General features: G+C 56.8%; 1 protein-coding gene across 1 annotated transcript in view; it reads left to right on the top strand.

Annotated features, from left to right (window-relative positions):
* The window catches only part of LOC142930470 (uncharacterized), a 51,897-nt gene extending 38,148 nt beyond the window's left edge, over positions 1-13,749 (top strand). The window contains exons 6-10 of the mRNA XM_076072870.1: positions 1,095-1,134; positions 3,051-3,217; positions 4,295-4,473; positions 5,584-5,704; positions 7,718-13,749. Of these exons, the coding sequence (XP_075928985.1) occupies positions 1,095-1,134; positions 3,051-3,217; positions 4,295-4,473; positions 5,584-5,704; positions 7,718-7,861 (651 nt within the window). The 3' untranslated portion in view covers positions 7,862-13,749. The remainder of the gene's footprint in view (positions 1-1,094; positions 1,135-3,050; positions 3,218-4,294; positions 4,474-5,583; positions 5,705-7,717) is intronic.
* The last annotated feature ends 1,302 nt before the right edge of the window (positions 13,750-15,051 follow it).

Here is a 15,051-nt window from a genome sequence, read left to right as displayed (position 1 = left end):
TCTGTGTGAGTCTATGGGTCTGTGCGAGTCTATGGGTCTCTGTGTGTATGTCCATGAGACCCCTAGGTGATTGATCACTGTGGTTGGAGCTTAAACCCGGATTGAAACCCGGGCTGTCTCAGACTCGGCGTCATTATGAACCCACTTTAGCTCCGAGCGTAACATATCCACGGCGGAGTGGTGGCGCAGTGGTTGGCGCATTGCGCTACGCCTACCTGAGTTCGATTCCCGGCCACGCCCAACGTCTATCAACTACTAAACTAAAGTGCCGTGTATTTACTTTACCAGGCGAGACCCACTGAGCTGCATGCTCTTTCTCAGAAGCGACCTGGCCATGAATGTTAGCTCAACGAAGTGGGCTAATCATCATCATCATCGCGTGGAAATGTCTAGCAGCCAAAGACTCCGAACGCGTGACGTTGATTATAAACGTGGAGGGGAAAACCAGAAGACCCGGAGAAAAATCCACGCGACCACGGGGAGAGAGAGAACACGCACACTCCAAATATACAGCAGCAGCAGGCGTCAGTGTCGGGATCGAACCCACGACCTCCTGTGTACCAGGCGAGGTAGTTAACATCTCCTAGCCACCGTGATGATGATGAGAGAGAGAGACACGCAAACTCCAAATACACAGCAGCAGGCGTCAGGGTCGGGATCGAACCCACGTCCTCCTGTATACCAGGCGAGGTAGTTAACATCTCCCAGCCACCGTGATGATGATGATGATGAGAGAGAGACACGCAAACTCCAAATATACAGCAGCAGGCGTCAGCGTCGGGATCGAACCCACGACCTCCTGTAAACCAGGCGAGGGAGTTAACATCTCCTAGCCACCGTGACGCCACGTTAGTGGCGAGCGACACCACCCCCCACCCCCCCTCCCCCGGGTGGTGCTCCCCCTCGCCATCCCCGCACCGTCCAGAGCGGTGAAGTATGGTCAAACAACCGCCGTGACCGACACGGGCGTCGGGTGGGGGGGTGGGGGGGTGGGGAGGCGTTCATCCAGCAGTGGATCGTGAAAGAGAACATCTCCATTGACATCCTACCCCCACCCCCTCTCACCCCCTCTCAACCCCCCCCCCCCCCCCCAGGCGCGTGAGGGTGAGGGTGCCGCCGTGGACGAACCCCTGGGTGAGTGCAGGCAGTGGCGACGCTGAGTGGGTGATGGGGACGTGGTGGGGACGCTGAGTGGGTGGTGGGGACACTGAGTGGGTGGTGTGGACGTGGTGGGGACGCTGAGTGGGTGGTGGGGACACTGAGTGGGTGATGGGGACACTGAGTGGGTGATGGGGACACTGAGTGGGTGGTGGGACACTGAGTGGGTGATGGGGACACTGAGTGGGTGATGGGGGCGCTGAGTGGGTGATGGGGACACTGAGTGGGTGGTGTGGACGTGGTGGGGACGCTGAGTGGGTGATGGGGACACTGAGTGGGTGATGGGGACGTGGTGGGGACGCTGAGTGGGTGGTGGGGACACTGAGTGGGTGGTGTGGACGTGGTGGGGACGCTGAGTGGGTGGTGGGGACACTGAGTGGGTGATGGGGACACTGAGTGGGTGATGGGGACACTGAGTGGGTGGTGGGACACTGAGTGGGTGATGGGGACACTGAGTGGGTGATGGGGGCGCTGAGTGGGTGATGGGGACACTGAGTGGGTGGTGTGGACGTGGTGGGGACGCTGAGTGGGTGATGGGGACACTGAGTGGGTGGTGTGGACGTGGTGGGGACGCTGAGTGGGTGGTGGGGACACTGAGTGGGTGATGGGGACACTGAGTGGGTGATGGGGACACTGAGTGGGTGATGGGGGCGCTGAGTGGGTGATGGGGGCGCTGAGTGGGTGATGGGGACACTGAGTGGGTGGTGTGGACGCTGAGTGGATGGTGGGGGCGCTGAGTGGGTGATGTGGGCGCTGCGTGGGTGATGTGGACACTGAGTGGGTGGTGGGACACTGAGTGGGTGGTGGGGACACTGAGTGGGTGGTGGGACACTGAGTGGGTGGTGGGGACACTGAGTGGGTGATGGGGACACTGAGTGGGTGGTGGGGACACTGAGTGGGTGATGGGGACACTGAGTGGGTGGTGGGACACTGAGTGGGTGATGGGGACACTGAGTGGGTGATGGGGGCGCTGAGTGGGTGATGGGGACACTGAGTGGGTGGTGTGGACGTGGTGGGGACGCTGAGTGGGTGGTGGGGACACTGAGTGGGTGATGGGGACACTGAGTGGGTGATGGGGACACTGAGTGGGTGATGGGGGCGCTGAGTGGGTGATGGGGACACTGAGTGGGTGGTGTGGACGCTGAGTGGGTGGTGGGGGCGCTGAGTGGGTGATGTGGGCGCTGAGTGGGTGATGTGGACACTGAGTGGGTGGTGGGACACTGAGTGGGTGGTGGGGACACTGAGTGGGTGGTGGGACACTGAGCGGGTGATGGGGACACTGAGTGGGTGATGGGGACACTGAGTGGGTGGTGTGGACACTGAGCGGGTGATGGGGACACTGAGTGGGTGGTGGGGACACTGAGTGGGTGGTGGGACACTGAGCGGTGCTTGCTCCGCTCGTGATCGCCGTGCGGTGCCCTTGCCCCGCCAGCCATGGGGTTCACGCAGACTTCCAGCGTGCGGCGTGGTGCTGTGTGCTGTGTGTGCTGTGTGTGGTGTGTGGTGTGTGTGCTGTGTGTGCTGTGTGCTGTGTGTGGTGTGTGGTGGTGTGATGGTGTGGTGGTGTGCGGTGTGTGCTGCGTGCGGTGTGTCTGGTGTGTGCGGTGTGTGGTGGTGTGGTGGTGTGTGCAGTGTGCGCTGTGCGGTGTGTGCTGTGTGCTGTGTGTGTGGTGGTGTGGTGGTGTGTGGTGTGTGGTGGTGTGTGCTGCGTGGTGGTGTGCTGTGTGTGCTCGTGTGGTGATGCGGCGGTGGTGCGGTGCGTGTAGGGGTGTGGTATTGATCTGTATGCTGGTGGCGCTGGCGGTGCGGTGGGAGTGGTGCGGTGACACGCTAGTGTGGTGCGTGTCGGCGTGTGGTATTGATCTGTGCGCCGGTGCGGTGTCGGCGTGTAGGGGTGTGCGTGGCGTGCGGGCTGCCCGTGAGCGGCGAGGGCTGCGTGGCGGAGCAGCGCCTGCACCACGTCCACTGCTTCACGTGCGCCGCTTGCGCCCGGCGCCTGCAGGGGCTGCCCTTCTACAGCACGCCCGGCGTGGGGCACTTGTGCGAGGCCTGCTACCTGGTCAGCCCCCGGTGGCCAGGGTCACCCGCATGGTCACAGCCGGGGTCGCAGTCGGGGTCACAGTGGGGGTCACAGACGGGGTCACAGTGGGGGTCGCAGTCGGGGTCGCAGTCGGGGTCACAGTCGGGGTTACAGTCGGGGTCACAGTCGGGGTCACAGTCGGGGTCACAGTCGGGGTCACAGTCAGGGTTACAGTCGGGGTCACAGTCGGGGTCACAGTCAGGGTTACAGCCAGGGTCACAATTCGGCTCATAGTCAGGGTCACAATTGGGGTCATGGCCGGGGTCACAGTCGGGTCACAGTCGGGGTCACAGTCGGGGTCACAGCTGGGGTCACAGTCGGGGTCACAGCCGGGGGTCACAGTCGGGGTCACACATCAGGGCTGATGCTGTCTCCTTCGTGCTGATGTTCACACACCGCACTCCCCCTGTCTCCCCTTATCTCCCCCTGTGTCTCCCCATATCTCCCCCTGTGTCTCCCCATATCTCCCCCTGTGTCTCCCCATATCTCCCCCTGTGTCTCCCCATATCTCCCCCTGTGTCTCCCCATATCTCCCCCTGTGTCTCCCCATATCTCCCCCTGTGTCTCCCCATATCTCCCCCTGTGTCTCCCCATATCTCCCCCTGTGTCTCCCCATATCTCCCCCTGTGTCTCCCCATATCTCCCCCTGTGTCTCCCCATATCTCCCCCTGTGTCTCCCCATATCTCCCCCTGTGTCTCCCCATATCTCCCCCTGTGTCTCCCCATATCTCCCCCTGTGTCTCCCCATATCTCCCCCTGTGTCTCCCCATATCTCCCCCTGTGTCTCCCCATATCTCCCCCTGTGTCTCCCCATATCTCCCCCTGTGTCTCCCCATATCTCCCCCTGTGTCTCCCCATATCTCCCCCTGTGTCTCCCCGTGCGTCTCCACGTCTCACTGTGCGTCTCCCCTCTTGCCTGCCCCGATGTCTCCCCGCGTGCCTCACCATCTCCATCCACGTGTCCACGCGTGTCCCCACGTCCCCCTGTTTGTCCCACCATTCCCTCCCCCCGTGTCCCTGTTTTTGTTTTTTTACCTCCGTGCCCCCGCGCGACAGGAGACGCTGGAGCACTGCAGCGTGTGCGGGGAGGCCATCGTGAACCGCATCCTGCACGCCACGGGGCGCGCCTTCCACCCGGCGTGCTTCGCGTGCTCCGAGTGCGGCACGAGCCTGGACGGCGTTCCCTTCACCGTGTGCTCCGCCAACCGCGTGCACTGCCTCGAGGATTTCCACAGGCAAAGCGCACGGCCGCCGCCGCCGCCGCCGCGGCCGCCACCATCACACAACCACGATCGCCGCGATCCCGGCGATCCCGGCGATCGCGGCAATCGCGGCGATGACCAGGGTCGCACGACCACGATCGCCAGGTCCACCACGGTCACCACAACTACGGGCGACCACGATCACCGGGACCACCACCGCCACGATCACCACCACCACCACGATCACCACCACCACACGCAGCCACGATCGCCGCACGATCGCACTACCGAGAAGCAGGAAGGCCTCGCTCGCATCATCAGCATCACCATTGTCGTGACGATCGATATTACTCATCATCACTCCACGTGTTCACCCAGGAAGGCTTTGCTGAGCCTCAAGAGACCCTCTGGTTCGGGAGGGTCCTGCCAAGTTGTGTCGGTAGGGGGCGATGCTGCTGCTGTGTGATCCCGCTCGAGTTTACTTGCAGGGGATGATGTCTCAGCGTTGGGGGACGTTTCGTGCCCGATAGCCGGTCACACCGTGCGCTCAGCTACATGAAGAGAATTGAGAATCCAGAGGAAAGCCGCCGTGTAGCACAGGGGCAGAACGTGCAAGCTCCAATCACTCGCACCACCCCTAGTGGATAGCGACCCCTAGTGGATAGCGACCCCTTACGGTGCGGTGCGTGTGTGTGGTGTGTACGGTGTGTACGGTGTACGGTGTGTATGTGTGTGCGGTCCGTGTGTACGGTGCGGTGTGTACAGTGTGTGTGTGTGTGCGGTGCATGTGTGCAGCGTGTACGGCACGGTGCGTGTGGCATTGTGCGCGTTGTTTACAGTGTGTACGGTGTGTACGGTGTGTGTGGTGTGTACGGTGTGTGCGGTGTGTGGTGTGTGCGGTGTGTGCGGTGTGTGGTGTGTGCGGTGTGTGGTGTGTGCGGTGTGTGGTGTGTACGGCACGGTGTGTGTGGTGTGTGTGGTGTGTGTGGTGTGTGTGGTGTGTACGGTGTGCGCGTTGTTTACGGTGTGTGTGGTGTGTGCGGTGTGTACGGCACGGTGTGTGTGGTGTGTACGGTGTGTACGGTGTGCACGGTGTGTGCGGTGTACGTTGTTTATGGTGTGTGTGGTGTGTGCGGCGCGCAGGAAGTTTGCCCCGCGGTGCTCGGTGTGCGGCGAGGCCATCGTGCCGGCGCCCGGTGAGAAGGAGACGCTGCGCGTCGTGGCGCTCGACCGCAGCTTCCACGTCGCCTGCTACAAGTGCGAGGTGAGCACGGGCAAAGGTCCCCCGCGTAGCCCGCGCGGCCTCACCGGGGCAAGTGCTCTTGGCGCGCCACTCCCACCCCCACCCCACCGCCGGTTCAGATTTTGGGTTGGTTGCCGTGAGCGGGTGATCGAACTCGGGTCGCCGGGTTCGGCCAGCAACCGCCGCGCCACCGCTCCCCACCACCCAGACTTTTTATTTATTGATTCACCAGTTAAGCTCCACTGAGCTATGTAGATCTTTTTCAGAAGTGACCAGGCCGTAACAAATGAAAGCTCTACGATGTGGCTTGTCGTCATCACGTGGAAATGTCGAACAGCCAAATTCTCTGCACGCGTGACGTCGATTGTAAATGTCGGAGGGACAAAACCGGAGGACCCGGAGGAAGAAGCCACGCGTGGAGAGAGAGAGAGACACCGCCAACTCCAAGTATACAGCAGCAGTAGGCATGGTCAGGGTCGGGATCGAGCCTACGACCTCCTGTATACCGGGCGAGGGAATTAACATCTCCTAGCCAGCGTGATTATGATGAGAGAGAGAGACACCGCCAACTCCAAATATATAGCAGCAGCAGGCATCGTCAGGGTCGGGATCGAGCCTACGACCTCTTGTATACCGGGCGAGGGAGTTAACATCTCCTAGCCAGCGTGATTATGATGAGAGAGAGAGAGAGACACCGCCAACTCCAAATATACAGCAGCAGCAGGCATCATCAGGGTCGGGATCGAGCCTACGACCTCCTGTATACCGGGCGAGGGAGTTAACATCTCCTAGCCAGCGTGATTATGATGAGAGAGAGAGAGAGACACCGCCAACTCCAAATATACAGCAGCAGCAGCAGCAGGCATGGTCAGGGTCGGGATCGAGCCTACGACCTCCTGCATACCGGGCGAGGGAGTTGACATCTCCTAGCCAGCGTGATTATGATGAGAGAGAGAGAGACACCGCCAACTCCAAATATACAGCAGCAGTAGGCATCGTCAGGGTCGGGATCGAGCCTACGACCTCCTGCATACCGGGCGAGGGAGTTGACATCTCCTAGCCAGCGTGATTATGATGAGAGAGAGAGAGAGACACCGTCAACTCCAAATATACAGCAGGCATCGTCAGGGTCGGGATCGAGCCTACGACCTCCTGTATACCAGGCGAGGGAGTTAACATCTCCTAGCCAGCGTGATTATGATGAGAGAGAGAGACACCGCCAACTCCAAATATACAGCAGCAGGCATCGTCAGGGTCGGGATCGAGCCTACGACCTCCTGTATACCAAGCGAGGGAGTTAACATCTCCTAGCCACCGCAATGCCTCTCGAGATTGTTCTGCTGCTGCTGCTGCTGTGTGAACGGAGTGGAACTACGCGGACGTTCAAGACAATAAACACCTCCTCGTTCGAGAACCAAACATCAATCCCACCACCTCCTGGCTAGGACATTCTTCCTCCTCCTCGTCGAAGTCACCGCTGGTGGAGCCACCCACCGCATCGGAACATCCAAACAGGGGACGCTTGAAGCCGCAGTCGCCGTGACCTGTGGCCACGCAACCCAAACTGTGGACCTCCCCTAGGTCGACTCAGCCTTGAAATTGTATGTACCTGGTGCGGTGTGTAAACATCATCACATGGGGCGATAAAGTCACCCGGACGTGGTGCTGGCCACCCACCCCCTCGTGTGCCGTGCCGGCCTTCATAGGTGCTGCTACTCGCTAACAGCACTTGCCACTACAGCCTGTTGACTTCACGTATGTGCCTGTGTGTCTCCCCGTGTGTCTCCCGTGTCTCCCCGTGTGTCTCCCGTGTGTGTCCCCGTGTGTCTCCCGTGTGTCTCCCGTGTGTCTCCCGTGTGTCTCCGTGTGTCTCCCCGTGTGTGTCCCCGTGTGTGTCTCCCGTGTGTCTCCCCGTGTGTCTCCATGTGTCTCCGTGTGTGTCCCCGTGTGTCTCCCGTGTGTCTCTCCGTGTGTCTCCCCGTGTGTGTCCCCGTGTGTCTCCCGTGTGTCTCCGTGTGTGTCCCCGTGACTCAGGACTGCGGGTTGGTGCTGTCCCCCTCGGAGGGCAAGGAACGAGGCTGCTTCCCTCTGGACGGCCACATCCTCTGCTTCCACTGCAGCGACTCGCGGCTGCAGGCCCGGCCCGGCCTGGCGGGCCCACAGCCTCTGTCATCATAAACACACGCACACACACTCACATACATACACGCAGATACATACTCGCATACACACACAAAAAAACACCAAGATCCCCCGTGTAGCCTTAACAGACTGTAGGGGCAAGTGCGGTTAGCGAGCACCTATGAAGGCCGGCACGGTACACGAGGGGGTGAGTGGCCAGCACCACGCCCGGCCGCCTTTGTCTCCCTAGTGACGATGTTTACACATCGCACCAGGTACTCATTTGAGGCTGAGTCGACCTAGGGGAGGCCCGGAACCGGTTCAGATAATCGTCACCGGTGTTGGCAGTGAGCCGGAATCGAACCCGCGTCGCCGGGTTCGTAGCGCAGCGTAGCGCTAACCGCTACACTACCGCTCCCCATACTCGCATACACACACATACATACACACTCACATACACACACTCACATACACTCACTCACATACACTCACATACAAAGACAAAGATCCCCCGTATAACCTTAACAGACTGTAGGGGCAAGTGCTGTTAGCGAGCACCTATGAAGGCCGGAACGGTACACGAGGGGGTGGGTGGCCAGCACCACGCCCGACCGCCATTGTCTCCCTAGTGGCAATGCTTACTCACATACATACACTCACGTACATACATACGCACACTCACATACATACACACACTCACATATAAAGGCAAAGATATACAGAGATGCACACACACACAGGCCGATCCTAAGGGGGGAATTTGTTGGACCCACATTATATACACGTACACACACGTGTACACACACCCACGCACAGTAACACGTGTATACACACACACACGGTAACACCTGTACACACACACAGTAACACGTGTATACACACACAGTAACACCTGTACACACACACAGTAACACGTGTATGCACACAGTAACACCTGTACACACACACAGTAACACGTGTATACACACACAGTAACACCTGTACACACACACACAGTAGCACGTGTATACACACACACAGTAACACGTGTACACACACAGTAACACGTGTATACACACACAGTAACACCTGTACACACACACACAGTAACACGTGTATACACACACAGTAACACCTGTACACACACACACAGTAACACGTGTATACACACACAGTAACACCTGTACACACACACAGTAACACGTGTATACACACACAGTAACACCTGTACACACACACACAGTAACACGTGTATACACACACAGTAACACCTGTACACACACACACAGTAACACGTGTATACACACACAGTAACACCTGTACACACACACACAGTAACACGTGTATACACACACAGTAACACCTGTACACACACACACAGTAACACGTGTATAAACACACAGTCACACCTGTACACACACACAGTAACACGTGTATACACACACAGTAACACCTGTACACACACACACAGTAACACGTGTATACACACACAGTAACACCTGTACACACACACACAGTAACACGTGTATACACACACAGTCACACCTGTACACACACACACAGTAACACGTGTATACACACACAGTCACACCTGTACACTAACACACAGTAACACGTGTACACACACACAGTCACACCTGTACACACACACAGTAACACGTGTATACACACACACAGTAACACGTGTACACACACACACACAGTAACACGTGTACACACACACAGTAACACGTGTACACACACAGTAACACCTGTACACACACACAGTAACACGTGTACACACACACAGTAACACCTGTACACACACACAGTAACACGTGTACACACACACAGTAACACGTGTACACACACACACAGTAACACGTGTACACACACACACAGTAACACCTGTACACACACACACACAGTAACACCTGTACACACACACACACAGTAACACGTGTACACACACACACAGTAACACGTGTACACACACTGTAACACGTGTACACACACACAGTAACACCTGTATACACACACAGTAACACGTGTATACACACACAGTAACACGTGTACACACACACACAGTAACACGTGTATACACACAGTAACACGTGTATACACACAGTAACACGTGTACACACACACAGTAACACGTGTATACACACACACAGTAACACGTGTACACACACAGTAACACGTGTACACACACAGTAACACGTGTACACACACACACAGTAACACGTGTACACACACACAGTAACACGTGTACACACACACACAGTAACACGAACGCATAGTAACACGAAGCCTGACTGAGTTGTTGCAGTGGTCCTATGCAATGTGTCAGTCCCGGGATTGGTAACTCCCCCGTGTCTCCCCGTATCTCGCCGTGTCTCCCCGTGTCTCCCCGTATCTCGCCGTGTCTCCCCGTGTCTCCTTGTGTCTCCCCGTGTCTCCCCGTGTCTCCTTGTGTCTCCCCGTGTCTCATTGTGCCTCCCCGTGTCTCCTTGTGTCTCCCCGTGTCTCCTTGTGTTTCCCCGTGTCTCATTGTGTCTCCCGTGTCTCCTTGTGTCTCCCCGTGTCTCCTTGTGTCTCCCCGTGTCTCCCCGTGTCTCCTTGTGTCTCCCCGTGTCTCCCCGTGTCTCCCCGTGTCTCCTTGTGTCTCTGCGAGTCTCCTTGTATCTCCCCGTGTCTCATTGTGTCTCATTCTGTCTCCCCGTGTCTCCCCGTGTCTCTTTGTATCCCCCCCCCCCATCCACTCACTATGCCAAAGACTGCACGCCAGCGCCTTACATCCTCTTGTTCACCTCGGAGGAGTCAGAGGTCAGAGTCCATAGAGTCAGGGGTCAGAGTCCATAGAGTCAGGGGTCAGAGTCCATAGAGTCAGGGGTCAGAGTCCATAGAGTCAGGGGTCAGAGTCTATAGAGTCAGGGGTCAGAGTCCATAGAGTCAGGGGTCAGAGTCCATAGAGTCAGGGGTCAGAGTCCATAGAGTCAGGGGTCAGAGTCTATAGAGTCAGGGGTCAGAGTCCATAGAGTCAGGGGTCAGAGTCCATAGAGTCAGGGGTCAGAGTCCATAGAGTCAGGGGTCAGAGTCCATATAGTCAGGGGTCAGAGTCCATAGAGTCAGGGGTCAGAGTCCATAGAGTCAGGGGTCAGAGTCGATAGAGTCAGGGGTCAGAGTCTATAGAGTCAGGGGTCAGAGTCCATAGAGTCAGGGGTCAGAGTCCATAGAGTCAGGGGTCAGAGTCTATAGAGTCAGGGGTCAGAGTCTATAGAGTCAGGGGTCAGAGTCTATAGAGTCAGGGGTCAGATTCTATAGAGTCAGGGGTCAGAGTCCATAGAGTCAGGGGTCAGAGTCCATAGAGTCAGGGGTCAGAGTCCATAGAGTCAGGGGTCAGAGTCCATAGAGTCAGGGGTCAGAGTCCATAGGGTCAGGGGTCAGAGTCTATAGGGTCAGGGGTCAGAGTCTATAGGGTCAGGGGTCAGAGTCTCGGCTACACAGGGGGGACCTTTAGGGCGTTCAGGCGCCACGTGAACCTGCAGGGTCCAAGCAGCGAGGTGAGCGCGGGCCCTAGCTGCAACGAGTCCAATGGGGGCCCATCCGAGTGGGGGGGTAGCCCCACCCCACCCACCCCCCCATCCCTCTCCCATATTACCCCTCCCCCCCGCAAGCCTCTTCGTAAGCCTGGCACCTAGCCCCCCCCCCGCCCGCACCACCTTCCCCCGTGGAACCCCGGTGCGATTGCACCGACTGCGCACTGGGTAGCTACTTCACCGCCACCCCTCCCTCGCTTGCTGCGCCCGCGTGGGAGACCGCGGTAGTCCCCCACCCCCTGTATCGTGCTTTGACGCTCTAACGCTGCCAGTTTCTATACGAGTATAACAAAGAAAGAAACCCCAACAATATTGTTCTAAGAGTTTATTCTCCGGGACTCCCGGAGCCTGCGGGGGCAGCCGCTCGATGCGGCGGGCGGCGACGGGCAACAACGGTCCTCTCGATGTTGAGGCGGACGCCTGTCTGGCTGCGTCCATCCGATTGCCTTGTCCAGATATTGGCTCAATATCTGGACAAAGAAATCTGGGGTACCTGTGGCTAGCGTTCACGTCCGGGTATCCATTTGGTTACCTCGAAGACATAACTTCTGGTCGTCCATCTGGGGTAGCTCTGGCTAGCATCCACATCCGGTTGTCCATCTATTTTCCTGGAACACGGACATCTGGTTGTCCATCTGGGGTACCTCTGGTTATCACTCATCTGGTTGACCATCTGGTTTCCTGGATCACATACATCTGGTTCTGGTTGTCCATCTGGTTTCCTGGAAATCAGACGTCTGGTCGTCCATCTGGGGTACCTCTGGTTATCACTCATCCGGTTGACCATCTGGTTTCCTGGATCACATACATTTGGTTCTGGTTGTCCATCGGTTTCCTGGAAATCAGACATCTGGTTGTCCATCTGGGGTACCTCTGGTTATCATCCGGTTGACCATCTGGTTTCCTGGATCACATACATCTGGTTCTGGTTGTCCATCTATTTTCCTGGAACACAGACATCTGGTTGTCCATCTGAGGTACCTCTGGTTATCACTCATCCGGTTGACCATCTGGTTTCCTGGATCACATACATCTGGTTGTCCATCTGGTTTCCTGGAAATCAGACATCTGGTCGTCCATCTGGGGTACCTCTGGATATCACTCATCTGGTCGTCCATCTGGGTACCCCTATCATGATACCTGTCGCGATGATTTGCTTTCTTCGTAGCGCCACGCTGTACACCGGGGGCTGTCTCCGTCATCTTCATTGTTTGAAAAGGGCACCCCCAGTGTCAGCTGTCTCCGTGCGCCACGCGGCGACCTCGGCATCCGGCCCTGCGAGGCGGTGCATTCGTCTGCTGCCAGTGCGGGGTGGTGGGGAGGGGGCGCGATGATCGATACGCATTGTCCCCAAATTGAATAACTCCACTGCAGTTGATATCTGTCCGACGAGCTGATGTCTCCTTTCACATTCAGTTAGCTCTCTGACGGGTTGCTTTGTAGATGTCCACTCCCATCTGGTTAGACATCTGGTTGGTTGGTACGTGGCTGTCCGGTCCATCTGAGCATTTCGGATCAGGGCGTTCAATCTGTACGGTCGCCTCGCCGGATAATTGGCATTTGATTCTAGATTTGAAGCTTTCGTGACTGCAAGGATTCATACTCTTTGGTTTTTTCGGTAAAGTCAAAGAGTATGAATCCTTGCAGTCACGAAAGCTTCAAATCTAGAATTAATAACCTCTACGGGGAGGGTTTTCACCTATCTGTTAGAGCTTTTAACAGACAATGAGATAAGAAGTCACAGCTCATAGAGACGCTAACCTGTGACTTTACCGAAAAAAGCAAAGAGTATAATTGGCATTTGCTTTTTCATTTGGGGGACAATCCTCGTGGCTAGCATCCACCTGGGTGTCCCATCTGGGCACGGCTCATTCTGTGAATACTCGTGTGGCACGCTCGCCTATCGCAAGGGTGGGGGGTGAGGGCCCACCAGCTTCCCGACTGGAGACCAAACCACAGACAGATTTCTCCGTCGGCACGAGGTCGACCATCAGCAACCGTGCAGTCTCCTGCGATAAGAGTTCAACACCAAGACCGGCGGTGCCAACCAAATCCTACCGCCCCCCAAACACAGACTCCAGCTCCCCGGGACAGGTGGCAGACCCTAGGTGAGGGACCAACATCCACCGCCGGCCGTAGCTGAGTGGAGACTTGGCTTCAAACGGACTCGTGGCCCGCGAGGACTCCTAGGGGCGTTGTCTTCCTTACCACGGAGTGGCCTCGCACCGGACTCGAACCTTACTGCCCCCCCCACCCCATCCACCTCTGGCGTGTTTGACCGGATTCGCCGTTGAGTTTTGTGTTCGCTGCGCGGTGTCGAGTCCCGCGGGTTTCCGCAGTCCCGGGAGTCCAGTGCGGACCAAATAAAGATTCGCCTTTTGTACTCCGTTCCCGTGCCCGGACCCTTTCGCTGTATCACGGTGGTGGTGGTGGTGGTATCCGTAATAGGGGAGCGGTAGTGTAGTAGTGGTTTGATTCCCGCTCACGGCCAACCACACTGACGATTATCTGAACCGGTCCTGGGACTCCACTAGGTCGACTCAGCCTTAAATGAGTACCTGATGCGGTGCGTGAAGTCATCGCCACTTGGGAGACAAAGGCGGCTGGGCGTGGTGCTGGCCACCCACCCCCTCGTGTGCCATTCTGGCCTTTGTAGGTGCTACTCGCGAACAGCACTTGCCCCAATAGTCTGTTACAGGCTGCACGGGGGATCTTTGTGTTTGGTATCTGTAATATAGGTTTTTTGGGTTAGATCGCATAAATATCTAAATGTGTCGTTAAACCCGTTATTACCCGACAGAGCCAATTAGCAAGGCTTGTCACGTGAACGGAACGTGCCAATTCGTTACTAGTACAGGACACCGGTGTGTTGGAGAGTAAACCCACAACGTTTACAATCTGAGTACGACGTTTCACCAGTAATTACAACTAGCTTCATCAGGCGACAGCCAGGTTTGAATTTTAAATGTTGTGGGTTTTCCCTCCAACACACAACCGGTGTGCTGTACGAGTCACGAATTGGCCACGTTATCTTTACGTGACAAACCTTACTAATTGGCTGTGTCGGGTGGTGGCGGGTTAAACGACGCATTTATATATTTACGCGATCTAACCCAAAAAAACCCTTCTATTATGGATAATATTGGTCGCGAAAAGGCCTACTTGGTGTTAGGTGGTGGTGGTGGTAGTGGGCAAGGTGTGGGCTGCTCACAACCCCTCTCACTGACCAAGCCCCGGGCGTGTTGCCCAGGGAGCACTGCTGGGTCCATCAAGACAGATGGCAACCTTCGTGGGTGAGTAATTGAGCGACTCGCAAAAAATTCACGTGTGGATGATTCAAATGAGGAGTGGGTGGATGGGTGACTTGCCGGGCGACTTGGATAATGAATGAGCGAGTGGGTGAGTGGGTGAGTGTAGATGGTTAGTGAGCTGGTGAGCGTGTGAGTGAGTGTCGCCGCCCTTTCCACTAGACCAAACCCAGACAGATTTCTCAGTCGGCCGAAGTCATTCACCATTTCACAGTTTATTGCAATAAGTTTCAACACAATGCCAGCATCCGGTCTCTACACGCGTCAATTCCTGCCACCCGAACGGCGGCGAGATGTTAACTACCTCGCCTGGTCTACAGGAGGTCGTGGGTTCGATCCCGACCCTGACGCCTCCTGTATATTCGGAGTCTGCGGTGTCTCT

Source organism: Petromyzon marinus, chromosome 39, assembly GCF_048934315.1.
Source record: "Petromyzon marinus isolate PM22_M1 ecotype Great Lakes invasive population chromosome 39, UKy_Petmar_22M1.pri1.0, whole genome shotgun sequence".
NCBI lineage: Eukaryota > Metazoa > Chordata > Hyperoartia > Petromyzontiformes > Petromyzontidae > Petromyzon > Petromyzon marinus.
Note: the sequence above shows the minus strand (reverse complement) of the source record. Positions and strands in the feature narration are given on the sequence as shown.